Raw genomic sequence first — 13,083 nt, forward strand, 5'->3', positions numbered from 1 at the left:
CGCTAGCCCTAGCGCTGATCTATTGGCCAAAAATTTTAAGTCTGTATACTGTGCTACGGGTAGCGCGATGCACTACCCATGGCGCTACACTGGACCATTTTTTTCTTTTGTTCTCTTTGCTTCAACGCATGCACTTTTGTCCCACATTCCTTCCGGGTAATTCCTATACATAAATTACCATGAATTAGAATAAATTATTACATTCCACATCCAATATCCACAAAATATGAGTAAAATGTGAGGCGATATGCATATAAATATATATACGTTAAGCCAAATATCATATTTACATGTGGAGGCACAGTCATATCCGGGCGATCACCTAAGCAATCAATCGTGGCTACTTCATCTAATCATGCTGGGATAATTGTTGTTCATGAAGCAAGTCGAGAATGTGTGTAATATATCTTATTTGAGAAAAATATGGTTTGAAGTGTGACAAAGTATCCACGATTTTGTATAAAGACAATGCAACATGCATAGCCCAATTCAAGCGAGGATTCATAAAAGGAGATAGGAGAAAGCAAATTTCACCAAAGTTATTTTTCACACATGATCTTCAAAAGAATGGTGATATCAATGTACTACAGATTCATTAAAGTGATAAAATGACTGATTTGTTCATCAAATCTCTACCGGCGTCAACCTTCAAGAAGCTAGTATACAAGATTGGGATGCGAAGGCTCAAAGATGTGAATTGATGCTCTTATTAGAGGAAGTTAATATGTGTTGTACTCTTTTTTCCTTACAAAGTTTTATCTCACTGGGTTTTCCTTGCAAGGTTTTTAACGAGGCAACCAAAAGGCATATTTCTAAACATGTGTACTCTTTTTCCTTCACAAAAAAAAATTTCACTGAATTTTATTTTAGTTAAGGTTCTAACGAGTCATATTATCTACTAATGGACATTCAAGGAGGAGTGTTATAAACCATGTATTATGAAATTACCTGGGAGAAAGTTAGTTAGTCATAAACTAGTCTAGTTAATTGGTCACGAAGAATGGTTATTGGTCGCCAAGATTTGTTATTTGGCCACCAAGATTAGTTACTAGGTCACGAAGCAACTTTCTAATAAATAGGAGACTTCTCTACTCATTTGTAGTAACACCGTCAAGAAAAGATCTAGTATTATCTCTCTCTAAATGGGTTAGGGGCACTGAGGTGGCATGCCATGTGGCATCTACCTCATTAAATGTCAGTGCCACGTTGGATTGAATGTCTAATTTGGACAAACTTAACAGAAGAGTGGTATATTTGAACACAGGAGTATATTTGAACCCAAAGTATAACGAAGGGTATATCTAAATATTTTCTCATAGTACATGAGTATATTTGACCCTATGCCATTTTTAATTTAGACAAGCTATGCACCCCTGGCACTGTGTATATTTTTCAATTTAATTCAAAATTCGACCTATCAACATCCCAAAAGAAAAGTAAAAAAAAAAAGTCAATTTAAATTTCAGTTCACCCGAACACTTAAACTTAAAATAATTAAAATATATAAAATATAATAGTGTATAATAGATGTATAATTTATATATAAGTAACAATTATCGGCTAAAAAAATAAACAGTGAATTTGGCTATTTATCTAAAGATCAGCTGTACAATGTAATTTTTTTAAAAATAAATTAGTTCTATTATGTTGGCCCAACCATAATATACCAACCACCGTACATACACCATCACGGCGCCAATTGCCACCTTCCTCCACCGTGAACCTCCCACTCCCAGTGTTAATCTTGAATGAGGCAAAATTTCTGCAGAGCCCAACCTAACAAAACCAATTTGAAGTTCTCCAGATGTTGAGAAGTATCAATCTTTTGCCGTCATCACTGAGCCTCCGTGCAGCATCTTCACTGCACATTCTACCGGAAATGGCCTCAAAGGGTAAATCTTTTTTACATTCTGAGTCAACCCTTTTAAATTCTTCCAAGAATCATGATGAATTTTCAGCTGATGTAGAGAAGGTTTATAGAATTTTGAGAAAGTTTCATTCAAGGGTTCCAAAACTTGAGCTTGCTTTGCTAGAATCTGGTGTCCTAGTACGTTCAGGCTTGACCGAACGTGTATTGAGTCGTTGTGGTGATGCTGGGAATTTAGGCTACAGATTCTTTGTATGGGCCTCAAAGCAACCTGGTTATAGGCATAGTCATGATACATACAAATCAATGGTCAAGATTTTGGGGAAAATGAGGCAGTTTGGTACTGTATGGGCACTTGTTGAAGAGATGAGGAAAGAGAATCCTCATTTTTTGACACCAGAAGTGTTTATTGTATTGATGAGGAGATTTGCCTCAGCTAGAATGGTAAAGAAAGCGATCGAGGTGTTGGATGAGATGCCCAAATATGGTTGTGAGCCAGATGACTATGTTTTCGGGTGTTTGTTGGATGCTTTGTGTAAGAATGGTAGCGTAAAAGAGGCAGCTGTGTTGTTTGACGAAATGAGGTTTAGGTTTACCCCTACCATAAAGCATTTTACTTCATTGTTATATGGTTGGTGTAAAGAAGGGAAGCTTGCTGAGGCGAAAGTCGTGTTGGTGAAAATGAGAGAGGCAGGTTTCGAGCCAGACATTGTGGTTTATAACAACTTGCTCAATGGTTATGCAGTGTCTAGGAAAATGGCTGATGCATTTGATCTTCTGCAGGAGATGACCAAAAAAGGTTGCAACCCTAATGCAACTTCTTATACAATAGTTATTCAGGCACTTTGTTCGCAAGACAAGATGGAGGAAGCTATGCGGGTATTCTTGGATATGGAGAGAAGCGGATGTGAAGCTGATGTTGTGACGTATACTACCTTGATAAGTGGATTTTGTAAGTGGGGAAAGATTGAAAAAGGTTATGAACTTCTGGATGATATGCTGCAGAAAGGGTATAATCCAAATCAGACTACTTATTTGCATATAATGTTAGCCCATGAGAAGAAGGAAGAGTTGGAAGAGTGTTTGGAACTTGTTAAGGAAATGGAGAATATCGGTATACCTCCTGACCTTTGCATCTATAATACAGCGATTCGTTTAGCTTGTAAATTGGGGGAAATTGATGAAGCTGTGCAAGCATGGAACCAAATAGAAACGAACGGGATCAGTCCAGGGGTTGACACCTTTGTCATTATGATTAATGGTTGTGTTGATCAAGGGCGTCTAATAGAAGCTTGTGATTACTTTAAAGAAATGATCGGACGAGGTCTTCTGTCTGCTCCTCAATATGGTACTCTGAAGGACCTGTTGAATACTCTGTTACGAGCAGAGAAACTTGAACTAGGTAAAGATGTCTGGAGTTGCATAATGACCAAAGGATGTGAGCTTAATGAGTATGCATGGACCATTTGGATTCATGCATTGTTTTCTAATGGACATGTAAAAGAGGCTTGTTCGTACTGCTTAGATATGATGGATGCTGGTTTGATGCCTCAGCCAGACACATTTGCTAAGCTTATGCGGGGTCTAAGGAAGCTTTATAATAGACAGATTGCAGCAGAGATTACAGAGAAGGTGAGGAAAATGGCTGCAGAGAGAAATATGACTTTCAAGATGTACAAGCGACGTGGTGAAAGAGACTTGACAGAAAAAGCTAAGGCAAAACTGGATGGGAGAAAGAGGAGAGCTCGTCGACGTCGTTGGGGTAGCCATCATAGTCAAGCTAACACTTTATGATATAACACTTTATGATGTGAGATATCAGTGAGGAGGATGCTACCATGTTGACGCTGTTTGACTTCATATTACGTGGAGGGGGTAGCCTGGTGCACTAAGCAAGCTCCTGCTATCGCGGGGTCCAGGGAAGGGTCGAACCACATTGGGTCTTATGTACGCAGCCTTACCTTGCATTTCTACAAGAGGCTATTTCCGCGGCTTGAACCCATGAACTCAAGATCACATGGCGGCAGCTTTTACCGTTGCACTTAATTCACTAAGTATGATCAACAAACTTTTAGCTTATTTACTTTAGTGTGCTTTAGTAGAGATGGTAGTTGCTGAGCTTCCAATTGACAAAAGTCCTCTCTTTATCTGAAACACATTAATTTGGACTGTCATTGACATTGAGGGGGAAGGTTGTTGCAAATATCACCAGATTTCTTATTGATTTACCAATAGGGCAAGTTTTTGTTAATTTATTTGTATGTTTCTTTACATACTCTATCGGCTGCTCCCTTCAGCAAATCTTGTTGAACTAATTCTGGGTCAAAGCACGTAAATGCGGATAGAAGTGAAGCCTATCTAACTTTTGCTGTTGACTGAAGTATCAGGTATATTCTAGTTTGCTCTGTCCTTCAGTCAAGGGAGAAGGCTTACACATAAACGCTTAGCAGCTTCCAGCTAAAATGTGCACCAAGGCAACCAAATGATGTAATTATTACATAGCAAATCTCAGGTTTCATGGATGCTGATAAATTAGATGTTTCCTCACAGTCATATACCTGGCGTAATAGTTGTTGTTGACTTTATGGATCAGTTATCTGATGTCTTATGCAAGGAACAGCTAAAAGATTATATACATTAATTTAGACGCACTGGAAGAGCAATGCTCCCAGGTAAATTCCTTGAATAGAAATACAAATTGTGTAAAAAGAAAATAAAAACAAGAGTGAGATTGATTTTTGTGTCTTTTTCTGTCATGATTTACTTTGCCCGATATTGTAGAATACCCAGTAGATATATGAGGATATAGCCAGGAATAGGATATCTCGAGATTCCTTTACATGGTATTGTAGAGCTCCTGATGATAGAATATCAGTATGTATCCAGGAATATGATTTATAGAATTTGTTATATAGAATATCAGTATGTATCCAGGAATATTATTTATAGAAGTTGTTTTACTTTAGTTTAGGTGCTAGGATAGATTGGGACAGAAAATGATACTATGTCAGGTTATTGCATCTTTCTTTTCTTGTTTTTTTAGCTTATGAGTTGCTTTTAACAGGTCATTCAAGAAGAGTGATAACTTATTGAAGACATTTCGTCTTTATTAGGAGCGAAAGATACAAGGACTCGGAAGTTCATTGCTCGTGCCTTTTACTGCCAAGATATAGGGGTGTCTGTGCGAGATGGAGTGGAGGTATATTTTTCTCATTTTTTGTTTGCATCCAAGTGTAGCTTGGTTCTGTAGTTTTTTTTCTTTTGATGTTGTTCAGTAATAATAACAAAATATATAGATGTCAACAGTGTTGTCAAAGGCGCGCTTAAAGCACGCCTAAGCCCTAAAGCGAGGCTCAAAACACGTTGAGCGCTTCGCCTCGCTTTGTGGGCGCTTTAGTGTCGCATCAAAGTTCTAAGGCATACTCTTCCTTGCCAATGAGTGTAATCCTGAAAAGGCGATCTTAGACAATTGATATTTCACTTTGTCGTGATTTTTTTTCCAATTTCTTTGTCCATATAATTGTTATTCATGCTTATAATGATTAGTCTTGGACTACATGCATATTTTTACTTTTTCTCCCATTGTGCCTTTTTTCATTAAAGCCCACGCTTTATTTGCGCTTTGCGCTTAAAGCCCCAACGGACCTTTAGAGCTTTTTTGCGCTTTTCTCCTTTGATAACACTGGATGTCAATGGAGATGTTTTAATATAGTATTGTCAACCCTTTTTGCTGCATGTATATGTGCATGTGCAAGTGTTCATGTAGTTAATACAGTGATTTGGAGACACGACATGCTTCCCTGCAATTAATATATGTCGAATTGATGCCTTCCTAAGAAGTGAGAAATATTCAATGCGCTATTTTCGACACCTTGGATCAATTAGAAAGTGGAAATAGAAAGATGCTGCGGAGTTTTTCTTCCTGTAGACTGCATCTGTTTGTTGGCTGTGGAGCTTTTTCCACCTACTGCTTGCGACTTATTTGAAGAATGGGCCCTATTCTTCCTTGCAAACAAAAGCGATACTGTAAATGATTTTCATGTATTGCCTGTCGTATGTTATTCTCATATTCTGGCAGCATGGATTTAGAGTCTCATTCCGCCATATGTTGGAGTGTCCACATTTAGCAAATGAGCATCCATGGTTACAACTTACGAGGCATGGTGGAAGTCATGCAGCAGTACTGTTATAATTATTTGTGTTATAAAATTTGTAAATATTCTGTAATGTGTAATGGATGTAATTACTGAATTTGATTATGGAATATTGTTTATCAATTAGAATCAATTAGGGAGACCCAGTCCAAATAATTGTGCATTATTTCTTGTTTTAGAGCATGTGTATCAGAAATTAGGGAATCCGGAGACAATGCATGAGATCTTGCTCCTTATATCATACAAACTTTAGATGTATGATATCTAACACTTGTAACATGTGGGACCACTTTCGTGTACACACTTTAATTCTCTAAGAAATTAAACTTAGCTATCTAACACATTTCTTCAAGTTGATACATACTTTTCATATGTGACAAGCTTGTTACATTGGTTACTAGTTCGAGAACCTAAGAGGGATTGATGAATATGCCTGAGTGCTCGAATTATCAGTGGATTAGACTGAACAACATGGGCGTTTCTGCTTGGTGTGGTTAACTCTACGTCTTATTTCTACTAGCAAATGTACACAAACATTTGATTCTTCCATAAGTTTTAGTAACAAATCTATTATGATGCAGAATTGAGGTACAGGAGGAAAGGGCATTTGAAGGTATCTGGTATCCCTCTGGTGCTTCTTCCGTTGTACCGTTGCTGAGCCTCTCTTTTACTTGTTTACAGTTGTGCTAGATCCCCAGGCCTTTTTAATCTTTCGTAGATGATCCCGTGATCCTTTTCTATGCAATCACTTCACTCGTCGTGCCAGCTTTGGCAATTACGGTTCCGGAGCTGAGTCTACAATTCATGCGAAGTTACTAATCATGTAACTTGTTCAACATGATGCGAGGCCTTGGAAAAAATAATCATGTTACCTTTGTTGACTATTATTCTTGAACTTGGTTGTTTTTATGAAAAGTGATTTTCAATATTCAAAAATTTATATGCACATACTAAGACCGCGATGAACTTGTTACTTCCTAGGGGAAACGCAAGTGCGCGTGATACCACTAAAAATATAAAATGAGTAGAGTATCATTGGATACAGATTTAATTAATTCAAACTCAAGATTAAGCCCCAACTACTTATCAAACAAAAGTCGTGGTTTGACCGATTTATCTTAAATACTAAATGTTGAGGAAGAAAGCCCAAGGTTATGGATTTCTTTGACACTTCTGTTATGGCAGTAATTGATATAGATTAATGGATGGAATTTAGAAACTATATAGATAGTAGAAGTTCGAATTTCTGGCTGAGAATAATACTTGACCCATCCTTCAATATGGTGTCATTGATCTATGATTTAAGTTTAGAAAATATGGATGACTTGGGCATACATCAGGTGTGCAATTTATTCGGAAAAATGCTCAAATCTCAAAGCAGTGAGTCACGAAAAAAAGTTACAGAAGCTCTACAACCTCTCTAAACAACAAATGAACAGAGATATTGCACCATCCCATCCCCTTATATGGATGCAAAGTATTCTTTGCTGCCCTTAGGATCTGGCTTCATTGACTTGTCACCAGGCTTCCACCCAGCTGGGCATACTTCATCTGGGTTCTCCTGAACATATTGCAATGCCTGTCGCACGAGACCAAATTAATTATCACACACTAAGCAGCAGATTGTCTAATGATAGTATAATACTGGCGCCCAGATATGTCTATTACCTGAAGTGTCCTCAATGTTTCATCAACACTTCGGCCAATTGCAAGATTATTAATGGTGGAGTGTTGAATAACTCCTTCCTTGTCAATGATAAAAAGTCCTCTCAGTGCAATTCCCTAAAACAACATAAGAAACATCAGGGAGCTGATTCCACTTCAAATGATAAGGCTTTGCTTTTATGCTTATTTTGGAATGCTGAACCCATATGGAAGATTCAGAGAAATATCTACTGAAAGATATCAACAATTCTCATCACAAATATCAACTTCAAACATACATTTAATAATTTTAAAGCAAAACTAAAAGTTGTTTTGCAGAAAGCCTCTTCAGTAAGAGGCAACTTTAGAAGTCATTATCTGATGTTTAAGAAAGATGGTGCAAAACTGCATAGAAGCAGATTTCCAGTCTCTGCAGGAATAAATCATAAAGACTGCTGACAGCCATGAAATTCATGGTATCAGGTTTAACAGAATTTAAGGTTAGAATAGCAAGAAAAGGCATAAGCTGTAGTTAAGTGAAATGGAGAAAAGTGCACACAAATCCAGTCTAAAGCACTTACTGCAATAGTCTCTATTCTTGTCCTAAACCCTAAAAAGTGCCAGATGCCACTTTAATCACAACAACTCACTCTATCTCATAACTGGTTGTTTTAAGATATTATAGCAGAAAACATTTCATTAAGGCTCAGCTATTGTTGCTGTTACACTTACATTATGTAAGGTGTTTGAGATACGTAAGTTGGTGTAGGGATGAGTGTGAGACCTAGTGAACCTAATTTGCTTTAAAAGACACATCATTTACCACTATTGGAATAAAAAACAGAATGAATATAAAAGGTTCAAATTGCTGACTCCAACTACTTTGGGATTAAAGCCTATTTGACTGATACATCTAGCAAAAAATCACTCGTTGCAGTTAAGTAAAAGTAATAACAGTACAATCTGAAACTCTACAATTTGATTTCATAGTTCAAATTCTACTCCGAAACCCCCTTAAGCATGTTACCATTATAGATCCATTTTGATGGCACTACGTGGGCTTGATTGCATATGTTATAAAATAACAGCAGCTCTGCATAACTGCATCCAAGGCACTATTCGCGCAAACTTATATTTTTTTCACTCATATATCTAGCAGTTCAAAAACGTAGACAAATAATTACAGGGATTTGCCAAAACAATATCAAATACAATTTTAAAAGCTACATTGTAGGAATCAACAACAATCATACCTGATCCGGTATCAGTACATTGTAAGATTTTGAAATTGACTTTGTCACATCTGAAATTAATGGATAGTTCAGATCACCAAGGCCACCAGACTTCCTATCAGTTTGGACCCAGGCAAGGTGGGAAAACTACAGGAATACATGAGATCAACAATGTTAGGTAAAAATCATGCTAACGTGACCAGTGAGAAAGACCATTACAGTTGAATAATGATATTTACTTGCCTAGTACTGAAACGATTTTTCAAGCATACATGATATCTTGATCTACAAGTAAATGCTATTAGTCTTTCTCAGTAAATTTACTTTAGCTATATTTATTCTTCCTTATTTTCCTGGTAACCAAAAAATCCCCGAAAGCCAGTCGGCACACGGTTCAAATATCAGTGAGTAAATGTTCCCCTCGACCCTTCTCAACTTAAGTGCCAGGCTTTTGTGTACAGCACGGTTCGAACTCGCGACGTGTGCCTAATCCACATATCACGCGCCACGCTCTAATCACTAAACCAAAGCCATGGACAACTGTACTTATTCTCTAGATTGCTTATGTCTTGTCAATGGTGTAGCATAGATAGCTATGCCAAGATCAAAATCGCATTTCATAGTCTCTCATTGTCGTCAACTTCCTATCTTTGGTATTCACTTCCTTACTTAAAATAATATTTATTTTTAACTACAAGTTCTTTTGTAATGTCTTCAGTTGGCATTTCGCTTGTCCTCTTTCAATTCACTATTATTCAACTTTTTCTCCAACTATTTCTGTATACTTCGATAATTTCTAAAGCTAGTTCCTCTGCCACTTCTTCATCTAAGACCACATAGAACAAAGTTCAAAACAAGTGAAAAGGGCCTTTTTTTAATAAGTTAAACGGGCTGTAGAAGAGCAGCAGCACAATCTGACAAGGCACAGACCATTTAGGTATCCTAACTCATCGAAAGGTATTCTATTGAAAGTGACATTTACACTACTATATCACATTGGTGCAAACATATCATATGCACAAAACAAAAAGTAATCAACCAATTATTTTAGAAGAAATTTTTGAAGGAAAGAAAGACCTACCACACTGTCTATGGAGACACCCAATATTTCTGTGTTCACCTTCTGAAATTCTTCATAACGATCACTGAAAGCAGTGATCTCTACAGTAGCAGGAATAGATAATAGCGAAAAAATACATTAAGAAACAACCGTAATCAGTTCAAATTCATTATAAGAAAGTGAAAGTAGCAGCTGAGTGATTTTAGGATACAAGCTAACCTGTCGGGCAAACAAATGTGAAGTCTAGTGGGTAGAAAAAGAGAATCACGTATTTCTTCCCAATGTACTCAGAAAGTTTAACCTGCAGATAAAACATTGTTCAATTATAAAAGCCAAGAAACCCACCCATAATGACTGGATGTGCAAAGCTAAGCCTTGAGATTATTAAAGGGGGAAAGAAGTGAAAAGTAGTTCTAGGACAAAATTGTGACAAAATTTGATGTAACCTAAAATGAACGAGGAAAACATCGTATGGTGAAGTTCTACTGCATTCCGTTCCTTCCATGTCCCACTTTCTTGTCTAATTGGGATTCAAAAAGGTTAGCCAACAAGTAACATGCCTTGGTGAAGTGAACTTTACTCTTTTGTCAACCAAAAGAATAAGGTATTGTTCGATGATCTCCTAGCAACAAGATTCGAACTCTTGCAGCAAGCCACTGAAATCTCAGATTGTTTTCTTTTCTTTTTTTTTTTTGTGCTTTTTTAATGAAAGAAATAGCAGATCCTTATAATCAACAAAAAGGGAGAAAGTCGAAAAGAGAAGAGAAAGATTTTCTTTTTTGATCAGCAGAAAAGTTAAACAGACACACACACACGCAGAGGATCTCAGACTAACAATTAATATTGCCAATTCATTGAACATTGTTCACCAATATAATACCTTGATGAATTCTTGATCGAAAACAGCCTCAGCCTCAAAGTCTGGTGCTTTATTTCCAACAAGTGGAACTTCACTCTGTTAGTAGAAGCGACAAGAAATGACATTAGAGAGATAAATCACTCTCCAGATACAAGGACAAAACACCTCTTATATAAAGTAGAGCAAAAAGTAAATTGTAGGGAGGATGGGAATTCAAATACCTCAAATAGGAAACGGGAATATATGTTTATTTACCTTGGTTAATGTAATTTATCTATATATTTTTTATATAAAAGTATACACACTCACATATGAAGCTTTTAAGATCTTGAAACATCAGCACTAATGCAAATTCATTCAGATACCACCAGAAAGATATACTAATCCATCTAATCTAGGCTGTCCGAAATATTAGTCGAGCACTGGTTTCATCTTTTTCGAAGTCCAAAAACACTAGTGCAATGAATGCTCTTCATAGTCATAAAGTTTAGCCATAAACAAAAGCAATATACGAGCTACTGTATTGATGATATTCTGCAAAAATATCAATTGCACATAGAACTATATCATTTTCACTTAAACAACGCTTTGGGATGTTAAAGATGATAATTTGTCGGTCTCAGAAGTCAAACAGTAAACTCAACAAGTTTACAACAACTTCGATTCTTTGTTGTCATTAAAAGTTCTTACAATTATAAGAATAATCTTTGTTATTACCCTCAATTCTTCAGCTTCATTCTACGTTCAGTAATGTCGGGGCCATTATTGAGTAAAAAACATAATTTTGTTAACTGTTATAGGATAAAGGGGGACACTGATGGAAGTACATTTCCCCTCAGTAGTTAGTAACATCTTACATGGGCAATGATTCGTCAAATACTAAATTACTAATGGACATGGCATGTTTCAAAAACTCTCACAAGAGGCCATGAAGATGAAATGGCATCTGGTAATCAACATTGAATTGACATATTATTTTTGAATTGCATCGTCAGTTATACCTTAATGGTACAATTTCAAGTATAGTATATCTATTTAAAGCTTTATTCAAATAATGTGTTTTGAAACCTTGGAAGGCATCTAATTCCTTTTGAAGCTGATACCAATTAGCATTTTTTCATGGTGCTGGTTTCCTCAACTGAATCTCCCCTGCAATCTCAGTAGAAAATTTCTAATTTATGCTATTTGTTTAACTGAACTAAGATCACACAAGATCTGCATTTTAATCTACTCTCAACTTCGGTCTTCTAAGAACTACGCCTTTTGTTTATGATTATGTTTATTAGCAACAAACAACGGTTGACATTTCCAGAACCAAACTCCATATTCAAATACAGAAATTATCCACCTAGAGAACTAAAAACGCATAGATGCTCGAGACATTAAATGAAAAAAATATATATATCAATAGAAATTCAAAATATCTCACAAATGAATGCAAATTCGAAACCCTGGGAAAAATTAGAGAACACATCTCTAAAAAAACATACAAATTCCACTCAAAATTTATCACAACGCAACACAAAATCATTTTAAAAGAATGCAAGAAAAGAAGGGAAAAGGGGCGAAAATGTAGCTTACAGAGGCGCGAACGACGAAGGAGCGGGATTTGGAGTGAGAAACACGAGAAGAAACTGAACGTGGGACACGAGAAACTAAAGGCTTACAGTTACGGAGTCCATTGAAAGATGAAGGAACAATGGTTGAGTGAGAAGGTGAAGGGTTGAAAGCAGAGAATTTGGGGGTAGGGTTTGAAGAAAGAAGAGCAGTGGAAGTAGCACTGCAAGCCATTGAAAATGGACAAAGAAAGAGGTTTCGTGGAGCTTGTGTGAGAAAGATTTGATGAAATGGATAAATAGATAGAGAGAGATGAGTAGAAAAATCTGGAAGGTTTTTTGCTCCCCTATCTGTTGAAATTGAAGGTTTAAGGTGGAGAGATGGTTGGTACAAGATAATAGTAGCCTTCAGTAAAGTGATTCGTTTGGGGTGAGTGGGGTGGGTGGGGGCGTTTGGACAAACATTATTGCACGGGTGTTCATAAAAACCCGAAAAATCGAATCAAAGCGAAAATCAAACCAAATCGATCAAAAAAACGATATTTTTTAGTTTGGTTTAATTTTGGTTTTGAATTTTAAAAATCGATCAAATTTAGTTTGATTTTGGTTTTAATCAGAAAAAAACCGAACCAAACCGACTATAGGAGTAGCTATTTCAAATTTATTATTACACCTATATATAGATATAGATATATATATATGTATATTGTT

At 36.5% G+C, this 13,083-nt stretch overlaps 2 protein-coding genes across 5 annotated transcripts; one reads left to right on the forward strand and one right to left on the reverse strand.

Annotated features, from left to right (window-relative positions):
• On the forward strand, window positions 1,658-6,957 carry LOC109229355 (pentatricopeptide repeat-containing protein At3g49730-like). 4 transcript variants are annotated; one of them, XM_019394772.1, is made up of 4 exons: window positions 1,658-3,921; window positions 4,255-4,539; window positions 4,932-5,066; window positions 6,603-6,957. In XM_019394772.1, the coding sequence occupies exon 1, from the start codon at window positions 1,805-1,807 to the stop codon at window positions 3,659-3,661; it is 1,857 nt and encodes a 618-aa protein (XP_019250317.1). In that variant the 5' UTR covers window positions 1,658-1,804; the 3' UTR covers window positions 3,662-3,921; window positions 4,255-4,539; window positions 4,932-5,066; window positions 6,603-6,957. The 4 variants fall into 4 exon arrangements, with proteins under 4 accessions (XP_019250317.1, XP_019250315.1, XP_019250318.1 ...); XM_019394770.1 differs by lacking the exon at window positions 4,255-4,539; XM_019394773.1 differs by lacking the exon at window positions 4,255-4,539 and having other exon boundaries at window positions 4,981-5,066.
• Window positions 7,265-12,790, reverse strand: LOC109229356 (2-Cys peroxiredoxin BAS1, chloroplastic-like). Its single transcript, XM_019394774.1, has 7 exons — window positions 12,398-12,790; window positions 10,838-10,912; window positions 10,177-10,258; window positions 9,979-10,058; window positions 8,919-9,044; window positions 7,690-7,803; window positions 7,265-7,600 (listed from the first exon to the last, which is right to left on the reverse strand). Exons 1-7 carry the CDS (start codon window positions 12,605-12,607, stop codon window positions 7,484-7,486), a joined length of 804 nt encoding a protein of 267 aa, XP_019250319.1. The 5' UTR covers window positions 12,608-12,790; the 3' UTR covers window positions 7,265-7,483.

This window comes from Nicotiana attenuata, chromosome 7 (genome assembly GCF_001879085.1).
Source record: "Nicotiana attenuata strain UT chromosome 7, NIATTr2, whole genome shotgun sequence".
NCBI lineage: Eukaryota > Viridiplantae > Streptophyta > Magnoliopsida > Solanales > Solanaceae > Nicotiana > Nicotiana attenuata.